The sequence below is a fragment of the Dreissena polymorpha genome, chromosome 2 (genome assembly GCF_020536995.1).
Source record: "Dreissena polymorpha isolate Duluth1 chromosome 2, UMN_Dpol_1.0, whole genome shotgun sequence".
Taxonomy (NCBI): domain Eukaryota; kingdom Metazoa; phylum Mollusca; class Bivalvia; order Myida; family Dreissenidae; genus Dreissena; species Dreissena polymorpha.
In genome coordinates this window covers 138,146,754-138,172,045 of record NC_068356.1, presented here as the reverse complement: position 1 = coordinate 138,172,045, position 25,292 = coordinate 138,146,754, and the positions used below count along the sequence as shown (strand labels likewise).

At 35.2% G+C, this 25,292-nt stretch overlaps 1 protein-coding gene across 13 annotated transcripts in view; it reads right to left on the bottom strand.

Moving 5' to 3' along the window:
- LOC127869169 (ras-specific guanine nucleotide-releasing factor RalGPS2-like) overlaps nucleotides 1–25,292 on the bottom strand; it is a 146,790-nt gene that overhangs the window by 90,318 nt on the left and 31,180 nt on the right. For 4 of the 13 annotated variants that reach the window (XM_052411482.1, XM_052411488.1, XM_052411484.1 and 1 more), the window contains exon 1: nucleotides 15,319–16,053. The exons of 1 other annotated variant lie outside the window; for it this stretch is intronic. In XM_052411482.1, the coding sequence (XP_052267442.1) occupies nucleotides 15,319–15,330 (12 nt within the window). In that variant the 5' untranslated portion in view covers nucleotides 15,331–16,053. Of the gene's footprint in view, nucleotides 1–15,318; nucleotides 16,056–16,092; nucleotides 16,122–25,292 lie in introns of those variants that run through there. 8 more of the 13 variants (XM_052411496.1, XM_052411485.1, XM_052411495.1 and 5 more) reach the window with 6 other exon arrangements.

Here is a 25,292-nt window from a genome sequence, read left to right as displayed (position 1 = left end):
GTTATACAATACCGTCATTAAATGCTTTATATTAATAAATTTAAACATTGGATCTAAAAATCTACAGTAAAATATCAAGAATAAAATTTAAATAAAAAAACAACAAGCAATGTGTTTGTGAAACACTATGTCCCCGTATATTTGACCTTATGACCTTGAAGGATGACCTTGACCATTCACCACTCAACTTGTGCAGCTCCATGAGATACACATACATGCCAAATATCAAGTTGCTATCTTCAATAATGCAAAAGTGTACATTAAATAAGCGATTTTGACCCATATTTTGACCTTTGACCTTAAAGGATGACCTTGACCTTTCACCACTCAAAATGTGCAGCTCCATGAGATACACATGCATGCCAAATATGAAGTTGCTATCTTCAATATTGCAAAAGTTATGGCAAATGTTAAAGTTTGCACAAACATACAAACAAAACAACAAACCAACAGACAGGGCAAAAACAATACTGGGGTATGTCCCCCACTATAGTGGTGGGGGACATATAGAGAATACTAGGTTAGCGTTGAATACAGAGAAGTTTATGTTGCGAGGCTTAGAACGCCGGGAGCGCGAGCCTTGGCGAGCGCTTTCGGTGTTCGAGCCGAGCAACATAAACTTCTCTGTATTCAACGCTAATCCTAGTATTCTATTTATCCCATCGAAGTTTTACTAAACAAGATAAATAATAAACAAACGTGGCATGTTTGGAAACTTCAAAAACAATGAAACACAGCGAACGATTGTTTGTTTTTGTTTGTTATGAACTGCTAACACCTGTAAAATTCAAAAAAATAGTTCGAGAATTATGTAAAGAAATAAACGATAATAGAAATATCAACAATATTTATTGTTTACGAATATTTCAAATAATTTAATACCTTTAACAAAAACACTTGCTATAACAAAACACTTCAAAATTAACAAAAATGAAATATACTAGTAATACATATGCGTAGTGATATTGAACATTTCTAATTATAGAGCAATGCGCAACACGCGTGTAACATATGCGGTCATGACCTTTACTGGTCACATTTTCAAAAAAGTGGAGGAATCAAGAAGAATAAAAATGTGATGCTTGGCAGTGATTCGTTCATTGTGGATTTATTTATGTGTATTGTCGTGTTCGTTGCGAGTAAAGTAGTTGTGAACATGGAAGTTGGCAATGTGAAATGTTGCTCCGGAAAATTGTGATTGAAGCGAGCTAGCAAATTGCTGTTGGAAGCTGATCGGGTTGTGGGGTGTATTGACATTTTGCATCTTGGGGCAGTTGGACGTTTGAGGGAAGGAATCACAACTGTCTGTGGTAGAGGTAGCAGTATGGGCTATACGAGATGTAGAGGCGGTAGAGCTGCTGATGTTATTTGCACGTGGAGTGTGACAGGCAAGTATGTTTGAGCATTTTTTTTGTTGCTCTTCACTGACACAAGAATAATTAATAATCGACTGCACATTTTTATGCCCAGTTATTGCCATAATATCCGTTGGTGGGACATTGTGCTCCCTCAGTTTTTGAACAAGATGTTTCCGGGTAGAGTGGTTTGTTAATCGTTTGTTCCCTTGTAATCCAGCATCATTTGCCATTGTTTTCAACATTTTTCCCATTTTGTTCATCCCAACCCTTTGTCTGATAAACCAAGTAACCTCTCCCTCACCACTAGTCCCGGAAGCATCTTTTCCAAAAACTGTGTTCGGTGCCAAAAAGAAAGGGTCTTCGGGTCCCGAAAAACCAGTGGGCCGCTTCTGCGAATACAGTTTATAAATTTCAACAGGGTTTCTCAAATCATTTTTTCCAGTTGAAAACATCTTAGGTGTCACTCTTCGCACATCTGCCACATTTTCACCCGTTCTGGTTTTTGTCTGCCGTTCGTTATAATACAAATATTCTGTTCCATCAACAGCAGCTTTCAATGTAATGTCACCCCATCTGTATAATTTGCAATTAATTGTGTTAAAAATTAACATCAGTTTGCCATTTTGAAAAAAAAAGACCCTAACATCTCAATATGGTAGGTTTGGTGTCAATGGGGAACAAGAGTGCCAAACTGTCACAAGATACGCCCGTTCGAAGGTTTTGGACACCATGCTCAATGCTTGAAAGTGTCCTCAAGACCTAGTTATTGACCCGGCATGACCCATATTTGAACTTGACCTAGATATCACTTAGATGTAACATCTGACTAAATTTGGTGAAGATCAGATGAAAACTACTTCAATTAAAGAGCGGACAACATGCTTAATGCTTGAAATGCACTATGTGACCTCGTTTTTGACCCGGCATGACCCATGTTCGAACTTGACCTACATATCATCTAGACACAACTTCTGACCAAATTAGGTGAAGATCAGATGAAAACTACTTCAATTAGAGAGCGGACACCATGCTAAATGCTTGAAATGCACTAAGTAACCTCGTGACCTAGTTTTTGACACGGCATGACCCATATTTGAACTTGACCTACATATCATCTAGACACAACTTCTGACCAAATTTGGTGAAGATCGGATGAATACAATTTGAATTAGAGTCCGGACAAAGTGGCGCCGTTGAAAATGCACTAATTGACCCTATGACCTAGTTTTTGACCCGGCATGACCCATATTCGAACTTGGCCTATATATCAACTAGATGCAACTGCTGACCAAGTTTGGTGAAGATCGGATGAATACAATTTGAAATAGAGTCCGGACAAAGTGGCCCCTTTGAAAATGCACTTATTGACCCTATGACCTAGTTTTTGACCCGGCATGACCCATATTCGAACTTGGCCTAGATATCAACTAGATGCAACTGCTGACCAAGTTTGGTGAAGATCGGATGAATACAATTTGAAATAGAGTCCGGACAAAGTGGCCCCTTTGAAAATGCACTTATTGACCCTATGACCTAGTTTTTGACCCGGCATGACCCATATTCGAACTTGGCCTAGATATCAACTAGATGCAACTGCTGACCAAGTTTGGTGAAGATCGGATGAATACAATTTGAATTAGAGTCCGGACAAAGTGATGCCTTCCGCCCGCCGCCCGCCAAGGGGTTTCACATAATACGTCCCGTATTTTATACGGGCGTATAAAAACTAGAATAGTTTAAGTACTAAAATTTGATTTTAGTTGTGAAAAACAAATTATTTTGGCCATTATTGCGTTTATAAATAGTAAATTCATTTTTTTAAACATATTTCTTGTTTATAAATGGCGGGTAAATTAAGGAAAATTTAAGTGTTGCAAACAAATGCATGGCATATTTGTGCTTGAAACGTTATCAAAACAAATCAACACCTGGTTTATAATGTTAATAACTATTTTATTTATGGCTATTTAAATGATTTTTTCATTTTTCAGATGGTGGACAACTTCAACTTTATTACCTCAGATTGTACTGCTCTTTAGTGCCTCTTAGGCCAAAGTGCAGACAGTTGTTGAGCCAAAGAGTGTTCACCAGCGCTGTTGGGCTGTGAGATCCAAGGACACCTTTCTGCCACATGACTTCAAGCTCTCCATCGGTTAGTGGTGCTGCTTCACATTGCCTGTTCCCTTTACCCTTATGTAAAAAGTTTTATTGCTTGTTTGTTTCTTCTTTTTTTAAAGGTCAACAACAGTAAAACAGCTCTTTGTTTATTTTGAAAAAATATTTGTATTTTTTCATACCCGCACGCTAATCTTAATTTTTGGGAATTTTTCATCTGGGTATTGGGAAAATTAATCTTTTTTTATTTCGAAGGTACCTTTTATAGGTGCCTAATTAAAGAAGAAAAAACATAGGTAAAATAAAATTAATGTTAACACATCTTAAGGGGGCTTTGTTTACATAAATTGATTCATGAATACAGAAAAATAACATACACATTTTGTTTTGATTTATTTAATTGTACATTATGTGCTACATGTTATGTACCCATCATCAACTGCTGCATTTTTATTATAACATAAACAATGATCATAATTGTCACAGTTGTTTATTATTAGTTATTTAATATTTTCTCGCTCAAGGCTTAAAAAACAATAAAATCAGATGGGTTAGGGTATATTACTTTTTTACTTATACTACAGTACTGTAATGCTTATTGGAAAAAATCCTGGAAGTTTGAGTGTGGGTATCCACAATTTTTTGTCTGAACATTTATGGCATTATGGATTACCTGTTTCTTTAAGCTTTTTTTCTTGGCATTATAGGTCTGTCTAGTCAGAGAAAATTGGGGCCCACTGCCAGCCATTATCGAGTATGGAAAACGATGCCTCTTCAGTTTTCTGTCAAGACTGCCAAGGATGCCTCGAATACTAGTTGGCTCATACTCGGTGCTATTGGATTTTTGAAGTGATAATATGAAGGTGGAAATGTAGTCGTCAAGAACATCAACTTCAATATGGTGCATTTCTCTGTATTCGCCACGCGACGCAAGGAAACGTTTGAACTTGTTGGTGTCGTTCAAAGTTTTTTTGGCCGTGTTTTTATTTTCTTCATTTTTGATGAATTGTTGAACATCAGAAACATTTATGTCTTTAAATTCATTTTGAACCAAGGGACTTTCAAGACTGGAATTTGGAGTTTCATTTGTTTCAAAACTTTGATCATTAATTAAAGGTTGGCCACCTGCTAAGTTATTGAGCATGGGATCTGCACAAGGGGTAAACTCATCAACAATTTCAGCTGCATCAAAACCAAATTCGTTTTTAAACTGTTCATAAGTCATTTCAACTGGTTTAACTTGTTCTTCACTTAAATCATCCCAAACAATATTGAAACCATATGTGTTTTCAGACATTTTACTTACAAATCCTGTTTATTTCAATGTGTATCCTTATTTATTTATTTTTCAATAAATTTTGTAGCAGACAACTTTTTACTACAAACTGAGCAGGGCCGTACAAAATGTATTTTTTTATATAAATAAAAAATAACATAACAAAATTCGTGTAATTTTATATTTTATTTCAACATTTCTTTTGATGAATATGTCATATATATTTTTTTCTGCAAAATATGCACATTTTCTTCGAATGGATGACCTTAAAAGTCGATCGATGAATCAAACAATATCGACCTAATTTTAGCGCATATCGCATGACGTCATTTGAAAAGTAGTCCGTGCACGCGACAGGTATATTCCACAGTGTTGAAGACAGACAAGTATATCCCACAACGTGTTATACCGTCAATGTCGCGGTGAAAATGGGATAAAAAAATGTAACCCTCAACAGGGCTTGAACCACTGACTCCTGGAGTCCTGGACTAAAAAAGTAAAAAGTCTCCCATTTAGACCACTCGGCCATCCATGCTCATACAATGAGAGATTTAATACTTTATATAAGCAATACTCGTAGTATCACAAAATATAACAACAACAACAAAACTCTCCAAATTACCTGGTAGACATACTCAGTAAAATCTTATTACCGAATAAACTGAAAATATGAAAACTTAACACGTTTTTAAAGTAATGAAATATACCAGTTGTGATATTTATATCAATATAAACTAATAATTGTAAATAAATACGGTATTTAGAACTTTTCTTTTCTTCATGATATATAGCAATCTGGTTGACCGCCCCTTTAAGTTATCAACTCTGAAAACATGTTCTGGAAATGGCAAACGCAAAGGGTAGACAATAGTTCTTTTCATGTCTCTTTTTTTTGTATAGAAATAAGTTATATGATTTGGAATACAGAATTTACAGAATTCATTAATTCACGCCGGGTATGCGAATACTTCGTTTACGGATGGCACTTCACTTACAGAGAACAACAAACGCCACGCGCGAGAGGTGAGTTCTTCAGCTTTTTTGTATTTATGTTCTGTTTATTTGGTTTTTAGACACAGAATATTGTTTGGGTGATTAATGGAATAGCACTTCGTATTGCGAAGAAAGAAATTCGCGGAAAAACGGTGAATTATTTAAAAAAAAACGATAAAATTTCATCGATAATCAGCATGAATTGAATGATCAGTACATATTTAAACAAAATAAACATACTTGGAAATAAATCAAGAACGTGCTTACTATTCGAAATAAAAGATCAATATATCCAGTAATGTTACAACATGTTACATTTTAGTTTACTAATGTATTTGAGAAAATTCAAATGTTTTAAGAGTCGCATGCACATTTTTCATCTGCACTTCGTTTACCGATCATCTAAAAAACAATGGCACTTCGTTTCCTGACATCTAGACACTTTTTTCCAGATATAACACACTCGTATTTTTTGAATCAAAAATGCAGAATTCGCTGTGGAATACTGTTAAAGTAAGCAGGCAATAAATAAAAATGTATGTACTTAGTACGCAAATAAAAAACGAATAACCGAAGCATGTTCTTATCCCTTTGAAATATGATTATGATTTGGTATAAATGTGAAAGATAAATGTTAAACAAATTGGATATGTCTAATGAGTAAAATCTATATGACCATATATTTTAAATTACGTTCTAAGCGGTTGATCTAAAGCATTTATCTTTATGTCCAAATGAAGGTACTAAGGCTATTTTCTTTTATATTAGATAGCATGTCATGAATAATCACTCTGCTTAAACTGCCTCTCAGAGATTAATATCAGCAGCGATGCAGGTTCGAAATTCTATTGGAACTTTTTGGCTCAATGCCAATAAACGAAAATAGCAATAAAAGAACGGGCGGGGTTGATTTAATCACACGATAGTGGTGTAAAAATTATGCATATCCGTCTTTTTTTTAATATAAACACAACACATGCTGCATATGAAGTTCTATCCAATATAGCACCCTAAACTTCGTTTGTGTGGGTATACTAAGTACTGACTCCATAATATGACATTTAAACATTTTATGTACGCATTCCTTTTTTTCCAGAATCAGTTGATTTTACGATTTAATTTTAACCGTGATTCTTAAAACTCAACCAATACAGTGATTTAAGGTCAGGTGAATCGCACTTCGAGCAAACGTTAGCGTTGCGTAAAGGGAAGTGCTCCCTATAAGCAGGGCTCAAAATACAGGGAGTTTTACCATTCTCTGTTTAATTTTGTTGCTACGCATAAGTATCGTCTTGATGATGCGATTCAAATAAGCACAACCGACATAGGATTTTATGAAGAACAAATGTGTATTTGCGTCATAAAGACCCCTTCACTACCGTTATCTAGAGCACTGCTATAAGTAAAATTAAACACGATTGTGTTGATTCGCATTATCCGTACACATTTATTTAATAATAAATATTATCTTATTTGAAAATTGCAATTATAATAAACATAGTATAAATTAATAGTCATGTGATTTTTGAAAAATATATTTTAAAAATGTTTCGTATGAATAGCCATAATATAAATAAATGCATTTGAGGTAGAAGATAAAACTCAGTTATTAGAGTGCCCGCTTTGTTGAAAGTCTCCGTAATCTGAAGTGCCCTTTATCGGTAAACAAAGTGGCTGCAACTTTATGTATGCCACCTATTACAAAATGTACTATCTTTGTTTATATTTCATTGAATGCTATCAAAATTTCAGTATTTGAAGCACAGTAATTACTCTACATGCTGGAATAGCAAAAAAATTCTTGCAATAATTCTAAGTAGTTTTATTTTGTTAAAATGTTTACTGTTCATCCAGTTTATGCTGTTTCCTGATCAAATTTTCTATTTTTTGGGCAAAACTGTTCCATTCTTCCGTGAAATTGTGTATTCCCAATACAAAAGGATACACCATTTATCAACTCGACCATGTGTCTTGTCTTAAAAACTAATCTTTAGGATATAACTTTAAATAAAACAGAGGAACTTACCTCTAGCGCGTGGCGTTTGTTGTTCTCTGTTAGTGAAGTGCCATCCGTAAACGAAGTATTCGCATACCCGGCGTGTAATTCAGAATATAAAAAACAAAGAAAGAAAACAATCCAATCGATCAAAGGTAATATTAATTAAGGATGAGACTGACATTCAATTACGTTGTAGAAATGGGCATCCATTAATCTTAATATTACCACGACACGTGACTTGTTTTCTATATACAAAGAAGGAAAACTACCATGGGTTATTACCCCGATATACCAACGGATATAAGTATGACGTCACTTTGATTGTCCGCACACTGTTTATGAATGAAGACGACGTCATTTGATTTTGATTGTTGTGGTGACGTCGCGTTTTCGCGGAAAATTGGAGGACATTCGGTTAATATAATTCTCATTTATAACTGTTAAATCGAGGATAACTTATTAATGAAATCGTGTTAGAATCAAAATAATCTACGTGTAAGCGTTGGTTATTGCGGTAATAACCAACAGTATGTCGTTCCGATGCTTGTTATCAAACCACTCAGGCTACGCCCTTCATGATTTAATTCCTACGCATGGGAACTCCATACCGTTGGTTATTACCGCAATAACCAACTGTTACCCGTCGATTATTTCTTAAATACATGACTATCAATCTTAAACATGTAATTAACAAGTAATTTTCAAAGTTTTTGTCAATGACACCTAGAAAAGTGATTTTTACAACATAACATGTTTTTAATGATGCCACTCAACCTACCAAAGGTCAACAATCATCAGTATAACGACGGATACTAATTGATACACAGGAACAGAAATTGATAAGACACAGTCCACACATTAATTGTATGGCAGGCAAAGAAATTGATCACCAATAGTCCACAAATAACCCAAACATTCAATATTTGAAGAAATTCCAATCTACCGTAGGTTTCCACGTATAGCGGGCTCCCGTGTATAGCGCGCAGGCTGTTTTTTAAATTCAAAAATGGAGAAAACAAAAATATTTAAAGACAATAAAACCACCAAATCGGACCGAAAATGGCTGCCATTTTACTATTGCACAATCCAATAATCCGGGGCATTGGAAAGCTTAATTAAGCATTCAAAATAGGCAGCGTCATTATGATTAGGAGCATGGGTTGCATAGCACTATACTTTTCTGACAATTTTGTAATTTTCTAGCAAAAGATTAACAGTCCACGTGCATTTCGTGAAAAACGTGAAAAAAAAAGAATAAGTGTACATCGTGTGATTTTTCCTCAGAGAAAGCATGGGCATTACCAGTAAATTTGAATGTCGCATGGGAGACAGGGATACAGTTGTTGAGGTACACCACTGTTAAACGTTTAATATTTATACACACAAAATGCAATTGCATATCTTCACGTTCTCAAGTGTCAATTAGTGTCTCAAATGTCAATTAGCGTCTTAACAAATCGTGGCACATATTACTCAATAACATCTGCCAATTACAAAGTGCAAAATGACCCCCTTTCACACCTACCGTTACCCGCAAAAAAGACCTCGTTCGCACCTACCCTTGCCTGCTCTCCGGAATGTCGACAACAATCCCCATCGGAATTCATCAATAAAGAAGTGTAAAAACACAAACAAAGAAATGTCCGCAACTTTATTCAAACAAATTTATTTTTGACCAAAACTTCTTCTACCGCGATCATATCTACCAGTAGCGACTTCTTGTTGTTTTGACAATGGCCCCTCAGTCTGTACGATTATAGGGTGGTAGTTTTCTGGATAAAAAACATGGCGGCCATTTTGATTATTTACGGCCACAACATATTTTTTACAATTTAGCAGCCAGGATAGCGTTGTATCAATGTATAGCGCGCACCAGCTTTTTAATTTGAATTTTGGAGGTAAAACACTGCGCGCTATACGTGGAAACCTACGGTAGTTAAGGAAAGACAAAACAATTCTTCAACATTTAAACAAGGGCTGTTTGTAAAACATGCATGCCCCCCATATGGGCTGTCCGTTGTAGTGGCAGCCATTGTGTGAATACGTTTTTTGTCACTGTGACCTTGACCTTTGACCTAGTGACCTGAAAATCAATAGGGGTCATCTGTGAGTCACGATCAATGTACCTATGAAGTGTCATGATCCTAGGCAAAAGCGTTCTTGAGTTATCATCCGAAAATCATTTTACTATTTCGGGTCACCTTGACCTTGACCTTTGACCTTGTGACCTCAAAATCAATAGGGGTCATCTGCAAGTCATGATCAATCTACCTGTGAAGTTTCATGATCCTAGGCATATGTGTTCTTGAGTTATCATCCGAAAACCATTTTACTATTTCGGGTCACCGTGACCTTGACCTTTGACCTAGTGACCTCATAATCAATAGGGGTCATCTGCGAGTCATGATCAATCTACCCATGAAGTTTCATGATCCTAGGCGTATGCATTCTTGAGTAATCATCCGGAAACCATTTTACTATTTCGGGTCACCGTGACCTTGACCTTTTACCTAGTGACGTCAAAATCAATAGGGGTCATCTGCGAGTCATGATCAATCTACCCATGAAGTTTCATGATCCTAGGCGTATGCGTTCTTGAGTTATCATTAAAAAATCATTTTACTATTTCGGGTCACCGTGACCTTGACCTTTGACCTAGTGACCTCAAAATCAATAGGGGTCATCTGCGAGTCATGATCAATGTACCTATGAAGTTTCATGATCCTAGGCCCAAGCGTTCTTGAGTTATCGTCTGACAACCACCTGGTGGACGGACCGACCGACAGACCGACCGACATGAGCAAAGCAATATACCTCCTCTTCTTCGAAGGGGGGCATAAAAAGTATAGAACTGAAAAAAAGCAAATGAAAACACTTAACAATTCTTGGAAATGCATAGAACATTGTACTTGTATTAAGGGAAATATTGGATAAATTTTCTTTATTTTTTGTTTCTTGGCATTCCTGAGAAATTAAAACTTTACGTTTGCAGCAGTTAAATTGAAAGAACTGATGATGCATCAGCTATGAAACAATACATTGACCATCATTCTTTCACAGTAACATTTTGATCTGATAATTCCACCCGTCATATCCCAGGCTATTCAAGGTTTTATTCATAGAAATTCCAGACCAATTAAAAAGTTATTTATGGTGCAAGCCAATGCAGGGACACAATTATATCAACCGTAGGGACTTCATCAGACACTGAGTGTGATGAGACTCCTAATTAATTCTGAAATATTGATCATGCGCCCTGAGGCTTTTCACAGCTCGGCTGATGAAGACACAATAATAGATGTATATGTAACGGTTGATAAAGTAATTGACCTAGAAGCAGGAAATATTGATTAACATAACAGATAACAGACCTATCACAGAGATATACTTTATGATGTACATGAACAAATACCATTTGCACTTGAAATACTGATAATTCAGACACATCAGTCACTCATTATATGTGCATTGGTCTGGTAAAATGGGGCTTAATGCATGTGCGTACAGGGCCCTCAATCTCTCAAATCCACGGCCGAAATTCGGCCGCATTCCCCCCTGAAAAGTATACTTTTTTCCCCTTTTTGGGGGAAAAATTCCCCAGAAAAAAAAAATAAATATATAGATAGATGTGTCTCATGATTATTATATCTCAACTCTATTTTAATTTAATCTTGCCAAACATACTTAATTATGAAAAAAGAAATGAATATAGTGCAAACATGTACAAATGTTATAATTAGAGAGTAAGAAAAAAAATCCCCCCAAAAGGGAAACGCCGTGAAAATTCCCCCTGCTATGGGTAGCGACCCGCTTTCCCTAAAATGGATTGAGGGCCCTGGCGTACAGTGTCGTCCCATATTAGCCTGTGCACAGGCTGATTAGCGGTGACACTTTCCACCTAAATTGGATTTGAGATAAGAAGAGACCTCCAATCAATGAATATAGCAAAACATCAGAAAAAGTTGTCCCAGATTAGCCTGTGCTGACTGAACAGGCTCATCCCAGAAGACACCTTAAGCACATGCACACTTTCATGGAGACTTAACACACCATTTTCTAAGTTTTAAAACGACAAAAATAAAAACAAACGTTACTAATCTCCAGACTTTAAGAAGCAGATAAATCCCATAAATTTTCCCATTGGGTGTGTGCCATGTGTATTGAAACTTAATCATGTAAGAAAGCATCAATAAAACTGCACAACATCACTTTATCAATTTCTCAACCTTGTGCCAAAGTATTATATATTGTTAACCAGACTTTTCCCTTGCCAAATTGATAATGTTTGCACCCTATTCACTGTCAGAGATGAAAGATGTGTTTGACTTTATCAGAAAAGTAAACAAATGAGCTGTGGTCTGTGGAAAGGGGGTATAATGCATGTGCGTAAAATGTTGTCACAGATTAGCCTGTGCAGTAGGCAAAGGCTAATCAGGGACGACACTTTCCGCCTAAAGTGGATTTTTGCTAAGAAGCGACTCTCTGTAAACGAAAAATATCATACAAGCTAAAAAAGGCATCTCTGATTAGCCTGTGTGGACTGCACCGGCTAATCTGAGACTACACATTACGCACATGCATTAAACCTCCTTTTCACAGAGCAAGGCCCAAAAAGAAAATACAAGCCCATCCAGACATACAAGTGATTTACTCAGGTAGTTACCTGACTCCAACTAATATACATCATGGACTATCCCATCTGTTTAAACCACTTTATCAATTCTGATCTACATCCATGTGTTTGTAATAAGACATGTACACATACATAAAATACAAAGCGATAAAGTTGGGGGTTATGTTACAATTTTTTTGCAATTTGATTTCTTATTGCTCAGATATTTTTTGAAGAATGCCATGGGTAAAAATAAACATGATATTTAACAATGCATGCGATTGTTAATTATATATTCAATATTGAATGCCCTAAATAATAACTAACAGTCCATTATTGCACACCACCGTTATCAAGGGTTATGTAATGTTAAAATTACCAGAACCTACTAAAATGTCATGGCTTTTTATTTAAGGCCAAATAAAAAAATAGTCTTGGTTCAGGGAACATGGCCAGAAAAATGTAGGAGGGTAGGTAGGTTTTTCTTTTTTTTTTTTTTTTTTTTTTTTTTTACCAGTAGACTGATTTCAGGGTGAAAAAGGGTCAGTTAATGCACCCATGATTGTTTAAACACTGACCAAATGATTAACATTGCACATGTGGTATTTAGTCGTTGTATATTATTCAATATTCCTAGCTCTTTATGCACTTCTTCAGGGCTAGCGCTGGCCCAAAATTTCTTTGAGCCAACCATTTTTTGTTTGTCTGTCTGTAATAGTGTGACCTTCATATTCAAAAGTGAACAAGCCATCTTTATCAGTCTCTGGTGTTTGGGGTGTGACCTTCAGAATTTTTTTCATCATGAGACCTGACCTAGTCTCCGACAGGTGCTCAAGAGTCTGAATAGTGGCTGTCAAAAGGAGGGTAACCTCAGAATAGCACAAGTCTTTCTTCTGGTACATTTTTTTATAAAATGGCAATGGGTTTGAGCCCATCGCACAGGAAGTGAGCAGTGTACATAAATTTGAATGTTGCTATTGGTTTGTACAGGCTAAGGGCGTCACAGTACATTGATTTTGATTCATTATCAAAGCGAAGCCAATTGTTGTCAAGTTTCCATGACTCTTGGAATGCTCTAGTGTTTTGTGTTTTAATTTTATTTTTTTATGACTCTTTTTCGTCCAACGACGCTTTAAGGTTAAAGACGCCATGTTAGCGACTGTAGAGACAAAGTGGTTAATTCCATTTTTATAGTAGACTAGATGAATGACTCTTCCTATGTGTTAAAAATACGAAACTTTAATAACAATTAAACCACGCGTGTTTTTCACATTTTCATTTGATTAAAATACGCTGCTGTCAGTTAGCATAGTGTGCGAGTAAAACAAACAAATTAATTAATTATCATCTTTTCATTTGATCGGAAATTGACAGAAAGTTGTAACATCATCGACATAGAACTAATTATTTAATTATCACTTTTAAATTCAGATCAATAGACAGCTTGGAAATAATTAAATTATTGTCAGGCTTCTTTTCATTTTTAATCTTTAATAATACGACATTTGCGACCAGCCGCTATTTTGTTTGCAGACGACAATTTTAACTGTGTATTCAAAGTGCACAGTGTCTGCACATGAATTACCGAATATTACTCCATAGCTCCACCCATTTTTACATTTCATTCAACAACGTTATTTCATGTGTAAGCGAGCTCAATGTTGATTGGCCAGCTAGCATGCGCACTTCAATAACAATAAGGTCAAGCAATGTCTCGTATACAGGTGCAGACCGGTTTTTGTTCACTGTTCAAATTGCCAACACTTTCATTGAAACAAAGAGAAAAATATAGAAAAACCAATCCAGGTTTAAATGGTGGCTGTTTTCAATGAAATTTTACGAGATTTTAGCATTTTCGCCATCAGATTTTTTTCCATGGACCAAAAAATCGTTAGGGTCGGGGGCAAAAAATAGGGTCGGTCGGGTTCCCTGAACCAAGACTATTTTTTTTTTTGGCCTAAACCTATAAACACCGCAAACAATTGTTTTATTTAATAGTATGGTATAGTTTAACCGTGTTTTACATGAGTTATTTCCCTTTGTCTCACACTTGTCATTTTCATTTTGAATAAAGTCACATTGTTAAGCAGGATGTGTTGGTTAATTCCGCTTAATTCAAAGGCGCACACGTAGGCTAGTATTCCATCTGTCCGTATCCGCATCCGAAAAAAAAATAGAACAAGTTGAAATGCACTGCGCTTATTCCATTCATCCGGATGTGCATATCCGCATGCGCAATAGGCATCCGCATAAGATTGCTTGAAGTGAGAATCCTAATGCGGATGCGGACAAGATACGGACGGCATTAAGCACGATGAGGGTCTGTCATCTCAAAAATCAACTGAAAAACTAATCAAATTGGTGAAAAATTACCCGGAATTATACAACCAATGCAGTTCTGCATATCTGGACACTTGATTTCACTTCAAATGTTTGGAAAAGCATAGCCAAGGTACTAGAAGAAAATGTTTCAGGTATTTACCATTTGTATTCTTTTACAGACAGAATGATGATTTGTACCTAAGAAGAAACAAAGATATGATTGATGTATGCGGATAAATGGAATATAGCGTCCGTATTATGATTTTGCGGATACGGATGCGGATAAATGGAATATAGCGTCAGTATTATGATTTTGCGGATACGGCCGCGGATACGGATAAATGGAATATAGCGTCCGTATTATGATTTTGCGGATACGGACGCGAATACGGATGCGGATAGATGGAATACTAGCCTTTGTCTGTTTGACATTGCAATAGAGGAAATCAGCTGAACGGAGGAAAAATCCCAACGCTGATTGTATAATGTCATCTATTTACACTGAAACTGTCTCAGACTATATTATATAGCATGCACATTAACAAACACACTAACCTAAGCACAGATTTGGCCAAATTAATTAAAAATAAGGATTAATAATTAAATCAAATCAATAATGTATGACAGCAAAAAACAATCATACCTTTCGAAACATTGTGAAACATCCAGAGAGAAGATAAAAAGGCAGTGTAATGTTTGTTCAATTATATTTGACCAATTTTATATCTACACAATCTTCATATTCACACTTATGTATTGGCATCTCAAACTGTGTTATCTTCCAATCTGTCCTCCCAACTTTACTCTGTCCTATTTTTAAATTAAGTTTTATTTTAAGACACGTAACATTACTTTCCCCTACTTAGAATGTTCTGAAGGCATTTTTGCAATAACTTTGCCGTTTAAGAGTCTTGTATTATATAAACAATTAATTAATTTCAATTTAGGCCATGACTAGAATAGCATACATGTAATAATTTATTCATTTAACATGTCTTCAGGCCAGCATGGCTTGCAATTATTTGAAGTGTGTGTCTCTAAATCTAAATAAAATATTTTCAACATAAAACGTTAACAACATCACAACCATGTGTATCACTTTGTTTGTTGCTCAAATATATTTCACCATATTAAGTTATTTTCAAACTTCAGTGTAATCTTAAAGAATCTGAAGTCAAATTGTTTGCTGACCATTTTCTAAAAAAAATCAAGGTCCAAATCTTGTTAATGACTTAAATCCATGAATCCATGCACAATCTCCAAAACAAACTTAAAATAGAAACAGACATTTCATTTCTGTAAAATGTTTGAAATTTTCATTCACATGTGTTATTCAAACAACTTGTCCAAACTGTCACAAAATGTTAACAATTAAACGTCATCCATCACATTACGATCCCTTAAGCTATCAACAAACCTTAAACAAATGGTTACAGCATATTATGTTTGAAGGTAGGCATCACATACATTTTATGTTTTCAATTCAAACTTGAACACTATCAATCTTTCAACAATCTATACAAAGGTATATCATTGATACACTTCACACTGGGCTTCAAATTGTTCAGTATGGTTGATTAAAAGTGTACCATGTTTAATAACTCTTGAGCATAACTGCATGAATACACCGACCAACAATAAAACGTCACCCTGAGAAGTGAGATTAGCTATTGGAACATTTTTTCCCCCACCAACATCAGTGTTTTTTTATGGCAATTTCGGGGCCGATATTCGGCCCCATTCTCCTCAAAAAAGAGTATATATTTTTCCCCCATTTTGTAAAAAAAATCCCCTCCAGAAGTAAAAAAAAAAAAAAAGATTTTTTTTTTTTTTTTTTTTTATAGAAAGAACTGTTTCATTATCATAACAAATATATCTCAAATTTATTTCATAAATAACTAACAAAGTATATAACTAGAATTTATATGATTTTTAATTATTATAGTGTTATATTAAATTAGATTAGTTTTTTCCAAATCAGTGGACTTTTCACATGAATTGCATTTTTCTCCCAAAACAGCCAGGAAAAGGCCTGATGTATCTATATTGTGTCAATATGTCAATATTTGTTGATAAAAACATTCCAATTTGGTCCATTTTATTGATAAAAAATGCTCAAATTTGCCATTTAATCGATTAAAAAAAAACTCAATTCGACTCAAAATGGGTAAGAAAACTGAGACTGTGCATGAAGGCTGAACTGTCTGAAACTAATGTTGAAAAAATCATTGATATATATTTCAGAAAAAGGACAGACATTCTGCTGTGAATATTATATTCATACAAAGATGTGTATTCATATAATAAATATTACATATAAAAGTGTGAATTTTTAATTTTCCCCTTTTCCTAAAAAACAACGCATTTTTTCCCCTTTGGACGGGCCCCGCCACCATTCCCCTATAAGTGAAAAAAAACACTGAACATTATAAGCACTATAATTTAAACACTTGTTGGCGCAAAAAATAGTTCAATATCAATCACATTATTGGCGATTGGTAATAACCATGATATAATAGTGGTGGATTTATAAATGCTTCAATAGATTGCAATAGAATCTCCAGGGATTGTTTTCATTTTCTGCTGAAGTAAAATTGAAATCAGTGGAGTCAGCAATTCACAATGTCATAATACTTTTATGTAATTACATCAGTAACCTTTCATTTTTCATCATCATTGTCACCATAATCAATAAGCATTGTCGCTCAATTGAGCCTCGTTCTGGGAAAACAGGGCTTAATGCATGCACAGACAGTGTTGTGTAAGATTAGCCTGTGCAGTATGCATAGGCTAATAAGGGATGACACTTTACGCTTTTATGGTATTTTTTGTTTAAAGGAAAAAGTCTCTTCTTAACAAAAATCCAGTTTAAACAGAAAGTGTCGTCCCAGATTAGCCTATGCAGTCTGCGCAGGCTAATCTGGGAAGACACTCAACACACATGCATTAATCCCAGTTTTCCCGAAGCAAGGTTCAAATCATCATACTCAGCACCACCACAACCGTCATTGTGAAAGGGGGGTTAATGCAGCACCACCACAACCGTCATTGTGAAAAGGGGGGTTAATGCGTGTGTGTCATCATACTCAGCACCACCACAACCGTCATTGTGAAAAGGGGGTTAATGTACTCAGCACCACCACAACCGTCATTGTGAAAATGGGGGTTAATGCGTTTGCGTAAAGTGTCGTCCCTGATTAGCCTGTGCCCCAAATGCATTAAACCCCCTTTCCACAGTGGATGGCCAATATACATTATTTGCTCAATGTAAAATTACAAAATCTTCAGATATATATACTGGAAATCACATTATTCAGATAATTGTAATATTTGACTTTAATACTGCCCATATCAGGAGACGTTGATCAATTGTATGCACCTATTTGTAACAGACTGCTAAAAACAACAACCCCATATCAGAGATGTTCGGTACACAAACTGTTGTTGCCATACAATTTATTCTTCCTGGAGAAGAGCTCTTGAAAACTTCTCTGAGGGTCGGACCGCAGACTAGCAATTTTGACCGGAAAACACTTCAACAATCTCCACTTGCCACTTGTGAGGAGTTATAATTGTACACATTCAAGCAATATACAAGCACAATGGTGTTTATCAATCCATAGGCCAGGTATTTGTATTAATAGTTTCTTGGACCTCTTTTTGAACACTATTCCGTCTTAAAGTGTAAATAAAATGCAATATATTTGTTAAATAAAATGTGATCAATATATTTTGTTTATAAAGACTATGTGTTATCATTATTACTTTCAGTTAGAATTTATTGAGTTTAATGCAGACTCAATACACAATCTTGAAAACAACATTGATTGTTTATCAAAACCAGGGCATCATATTTACAAGGCTGTGACATAGGTATCAAAAGAACAAGAAACATGGAAATACCAGGTTTTCAACACTTTACTTATTAATTTACTTTAGTTGATTAATTGCGCAATCCCACATATTTAAGCCATCTACACACACAATGCCATAACAAATCCTCCATGAGAACTAAAATTATTGAGTGCAAGCCATTGTTTTCTTTTTAGAAGCAATGACCTTGACCTTGATCCAATAGGCCCCAGAAGGAATCTCAACTCAAGATAGGTCTTCATGCAAGCCCGCAATGCACACACAATGTGTATCAAGGAGAACTAAATAGCGACCTTTTGGAACAAGAAACCGTCGGAGACGGGTGATGCTCCTCAAAGGTTTTTATTGTCACAATATTGCACTATATATTCAGATAAAAACGTCTAGTAGTTGGGCCAGGGGACAACCCCGGCGAAATGTTGTTCATGATTTCATGAACACTTCAAGCCAATCAAGAACTGTTCATGAACGGTTCTGAAAAAGTTCCTTAGCTTGGTTCATGAACTTTTGGATATGAACTGTTCTTAAGACATGTTCATGAACTGTTTATGAATTATTGTTGAACATTTAAAAGTTCATGAACAGTTCTTCATCTAACCATAAATACTTAGTGATGAACATTTCATGCACAAGTATTTCTAACGACTTTTCTGAGACAGACTTTAAGGATCCATCATGAATAATTCATGAATTCCTTTGTGCTAGATGTTTCATACATATTTTTGAAAGTAATATTGAAATGTCTAGCATACAAATCTTGTAGATTTGTGAAACCTGTGAAGTTAGTATGAATATGCATAGTACTTTCACCACTGTAAGTTAGAGTTCTTGACCTGTTCTAGAGAATTTTAAGAACATTTGTAAAAGAACTGTTCAAGAACTGCCTTCAGGAACACTTCAATAACTTTTTAAGGACCTTTCCTGTTCTTGAATTATTCTTAAACTATTCTTGAACACTTTAAGAACTTTTTTGAACAACATGTATCCTTCTGATGTTCTTAAACAGGTCTACACAATGTTTTTGAACGTATGATGGACTTTTTTAAGAATCCAATATGTTCTTAAAAGGATCTGTCATTGTTCTTGAAAGACTTAAAAGACAAGTTTAAGAACGTTTTAAGGACATCTTATTTCAAGAACAGTTTAAGATTATATCAAGAACTCAATGTACATTGCATTGCTGTTTTTACAAAGAAAGAATATTGTGTGCACAGGAAGTTGAAACGGAAGGCACATGGTTTATGTTATATTTGAAAATGTAAGTCTTTAATAAATTACCGGCTGAACTGATCAGTCATTGGTTCCATTTCAAGTTCTTTGGCACTGTAAGTGTAACCATCTCAGGGAAAACATTGATTAGTAAATGATTCTTGAACTGAAAATGAGACTATTCATAATCTTTTCAATACATGAATTATTCATGAACATATAGTGCAAAGTTGTATTATGAAATTTAAAGAGTATTATCAAACCACTTGTATCTCAGTTATTAGTGTTATATTTAAATTATTGTTATATGTTGCTATCAATATGTTAAGTGCTAATACAAGACATGTTTCTTCTTACCCTGACCTGTTTGTTGAGCTTTAGTAACACTTATGATAACCTTTGCATAAATTGACAAATTCTTGTTCATTAATAGTTCATGAACACTTCATGCCACCTCAGTTCATGAACTCTTGAAGAACTATGGTTCATGAACTATTCACTTACAGTTCGTGAACAGAAAATGAGCCATTGAAAAATAGAAGGAAAATGTTCATGAACAGCAAAACCCTGAAGAATTTTTCAAGAATTGTGTTGTTTATGAACTGTTCAAGAACACTTCATGCCATTGATGTTCATGAATAGTTCATGAACATTTCATGCCATAATGGTTCAAGAATAGTTCATGAACACTTCATACCACACGGGTTCAAGAATAGTTCATGAACACTTCATGCCATTAGGTTTCAAGAATATTTAATGAACACTTCATGCCATTAGTGTTCATGAACAGTTCATGAACTAAAATTTCAAGAACTTTTCACAGATGTGGCTCATTTTCTGTTCACGAACTATTCGTGAACAATTCATGAACTCAGTTCATGAACAGTTCATGAACTGTTCATGAATTATTCGTGAACTGCAGAACAACATTTCGCAGGGGAAGAATTGCACTATATGTACAGTTAATGGAAAATTTCAAAGCGCCATAACTCTGTGAAAAATCATCTGACCAGAACCGGCTGATAATATGCACATCTCCTCTTGGTAGTGATTAGCTTCCTCTAAAGTTTAATTGAATTCCGGTAATTCATTGCTGAGAAATAGCCCTGACAAAAATTGTGCACGGACGCACGGACACACGGACTTATGCACGGACAGGCGAAGCGGCGACTATATGCTACCCCCAACAAATTTTGGGGGAGCATAAAAACCACTGATCTGCTGGTACAAATAAAGGTGACCAATTTATAATCCTTTCAAAATCACACACCGTATCAGCCGTTATTATTTAAGATAAGCTGTTATTATTTAAGATAAGCTATCATTGGTTTACATAATTGACCAGCATTGTTTGTAACGGGGGATGAGTGGGCTTTTCTTAACTTGTGCGAATTTGGGGATCATTTTGTACATTAAACCTCAATCAAAACTCAAGTTTTCCGTTTTCCTTCACTTTACTTCCCGCTTTTCTGATATTTCCAGTTCAAAGAGTCTCTTCTTGGCAAAAATCCAGTGCGGACTGCACGGGCTAATCTGGGACAACACTTTACGCACAATGCATTAAACCCCTTTATCACAGAGCATGGCCCAATTATATTTGCCATCAGACCACAATCCTGAAGTTCAATCACAGGTGAAATGCATTCCACTGTAAAATGTATTGAATAAACAGTCATTGAATTGGACCACAATTATGGACAAAGTCAATCAAGCATTTAAATACATGACAACAATGTGCTGGGACCTTTATGTACGTAAAAAATGTGGGCATATAACTCCATTCTGAATTGGTCACCTTTCTTATGAGACCATAATACAAGATAGATCAATTTGTATTACCGATGACATGAAAACACAGAGGCCAAACACATTATTACAGATGACATGAAAACACTGAGGCCAAACAAATGAGTTGTAAGTTTCCACGAAAATCTTCGCAAAAATTAGGAAGGTCAGCTAATCTCTTTTTATTCAATTTTTTTTTAAATATATTCAATTTATTTCCAACTTTAATAAGGATGTTCAAAGATAGAATTATTGCAATTCTCTATTTCTGTCATTGAACATCCTTATTTAGGTTGGAAATAAATTGAATATTTTTTTTAATGATAAAAAAAAAATTGAATAAAAAATATTCGCTGACCAGTCTATGCAATTTATCTTTCTTGATATGTGAGAGTAAATTTTGCTTGTTATTATAATTAACAAGATGTGTTTGTGAAACACAATGTCCCCCTATATGACGTTTTACCTTGAAGGATGACCTTGACCTTGACCCTTCACCACTCAAAATGTGCAGCTCCTTGAGATACACACGCATTTCAAATATACAATTGCTAGCTTTAATATTGCAGAAGTGACATTACATGAGCAATTTTGACCAATATATTTGACCTTGAAGGATGACCTTGACCTTGATCTTTCACCACTCAAAATATGCAGCTCGATGAGATACACATGCATGCCAAATATCAAGTTGCTATCTTCAATATTGCAAAAGTATTCATAAAATAAGCGATTTGGGCCACATATATTTGACCTCTGACCTTGAAGGTTGACCTTGACCTTACACCACTCAAAATGTGCAGCTCCATGAGATACACATGCATGCCAAATATCAAGTTGCTATCTTCAATATTGCAAAAGTATTCATAAAATAAGTGATTTGGGCCACATATATTTGACCTATGACCTTGAAGGATGACCTTGACCTTTCACCACTCAAAAACTGCAGCTCTATGAGATACACATGCATGCCAAATAGTGCTGCAACAATACGCCAAAAACCGTATTGCAATATATTGTCAGTTCAAAAACCCGTATTGCAATATATCGCAATATATTGCTAACTTGTACCAAAATTATAACTTGCCAATTACCCAATAATCCCATTAATTCCAATTTTAAAGCAAATTCTGGTAAATATTTACTATAAATGCGCTCAAGAATAACAAGAAACACAAACATTCGCAAATTTTCTTAAGTATCAAATACATTTTTGCAATTGTAACTATTTAAAGATGTGATGAAATAACGTCCAACCGGGGCGTTTTTCCCACTGAACACGCGTAATTCAGCTGACAAGATGTTCCCGTTTTTATACAACACAAAATACACCCATACTTTCCATGCGACGTTCTACATGTCTGTATTATTTTCGCGCGCTTTTTATTGAGACAAAGGATAAAGCACGTTTTATTTGACGCTATAACTTTTTATTGTCGCGTTAGCATTCAAATTTGGAAGCGTGTTTCCGAAATTCGGATTACAAATAATGCTCAAATCAGAATCGAACGAAACATTTACAGCTGTGCGCAATTAATTCAACGATAATCTGTTCAAAAGCATCGAATGAATGCTCCCATGTAACAACGCTACTCCGTATAATACACTTTTTAGAATGCTTTTTTTACGTAAAAAATAATTTACACTGCTTTGTTTTGTTTACCTTTTTATCATTATTTCGGATGGCTTTTCTGGACGAAATGTGAATGAATTTTTGTAAAATTTTCGTACCGGTATGATGAAAATCATATCGCAATACAATATGCGGATTGCGTATTGCAATATATACCGATATACCGGTATATTGTTGCAGCCCTAATGCCAAATATGAAGTTGCTATCTTCAATATTGCAAAAGTATTCATAAAATGAGCAATTTTGGCCACATATATTTGACCTCTGACCTTGAAGGATGACCTTGACCTTTCACCACTCAAAATGTGCAGCTTCATGAGATACACATGCATGCCAAATATGAAATTGCTATCTTCAATATAGCAAAACTTATTGCAAAATGTTAAAGTTGGCGCAAACCAACCAACCAACCAACAGACCAACCAACCAACAGACCAACCAACAGACCAACCAACAGACAGGGCAAAAACAATATGTCCCCCACTACTATAGTGGGGAACATAAAAACGATAAAATGCAGCTAAAAATTATTGAAAACTCAACCCGGGAATACCAAGTTTAAGGTCCGTAACAAAAACAAGGGCCGGTTGGGTAAGTGAAAACAACAACTTTTTATTCAACGCCTTTAATACCTTAATAGCCGCTGACATGATAATCTATAAGCCATAATTAAGATTAATTTAAACATTCACCCTAAATCTCAAATAAAACTGTTTTGAAATAAACAGGTTAAAATATGTACACTCCTTAAAGTTTCCAGCACTTCATTCTACGCTCTGCCAGTCAAAACAAAGTTTACTTAATTTGTTAGGTCAAGCATATAACTTGACATGAAATAACATTTTATATTGACATAGCACTGTCTGATTTTAAAAGAACATGTGATGCAAAACTAATTTTTAACCAATCCTGTAAATCTGTTATTAAAACAGTACAATTATAATACAAATATTTGACATGTTTGTATTAATTATTACAGGTCACAGATTCATATAAGTGTGCCAACAAGAAATGAAAACATTAAGTGCAAGCTCTTTATAATGTCTTTAAATGGCAAAATCTATAATAAGAATACATGTAAGACTTGCTCTGGGAAAATGGGGTTTAATGCAAGTGCGTAAAGTGTCATACCAGAATAGCCTTTGAACAGGCTTATCAGGGACAAACATAAATTCGATCTAAAACAAAATCAGTTTAGGTGGAAATGAAAGAGACCTCTACTAATAGCTTTTGCAGAATGTATATGCATTAAACCCTATTTTCCCAGAGCCTTTGCAGAATGTATATGCATTAAACCCTATTTTCCCAGAGCCTTTGCAGAATGTACATGCATTAAACCCTGTTTTCCCAGAGCGAGGTTCATGTATATTGGGCCACGACTTTTATATTTCTTGGTTTACAAAACCGCCGACCCTAATTTTTGGAAAATGGGAAAAAAAATAAAATCGGAAAATCGTCTTTTTTTTAAATATTTTATTCCCGACCGCACTGCAAAACGAGCGAAACGAGAAAAAAAACGATCCTGTTTGAGTACGGTTGCGAATAAAATCAAGTAAGTACAATCAACGATTGGTTCACATATATTGCAGAGATCGGGATATTTTTCAATGTGACACATTATGTACCAGTCCTTTTATGGGCACTTCTCAAAATTTATTTCGGGTAAAAATTACAGACAATAAGAAAATCAGCGTCAGTCAAATGTCGACCCCATCAAAATTTATTTCCGTGTCTGTGACGCAACTATATTGTTTAACATGTTAATTATATTAAACAAACCCGATAGTATTTGATAATTAGTATAAATAATCCAATAAAACACTGCCATTATTTACGATATATGTGTTTAGGAATTTTGTAAACACGTCCGCCATAGTTTATAGGAACTGTACAGAAAGTTTGGAAATCGGAACAAATCGGTATATCTCGGAAAATCATTGATAAATGTATTTGTCGTTTCAATGCTTAGGGCCGAGTAATTTCGGCAAATCGGAACTCAACTTGTGTAAAACACTAGCTCAATTAACCGTTAAACTCCGCCTCCGTTCTCTGCAAAAGATTTGAAGGCGGAGCTATGCACGTGCTTTTATTAAATTGGAGGATTGCAATTGAGAAA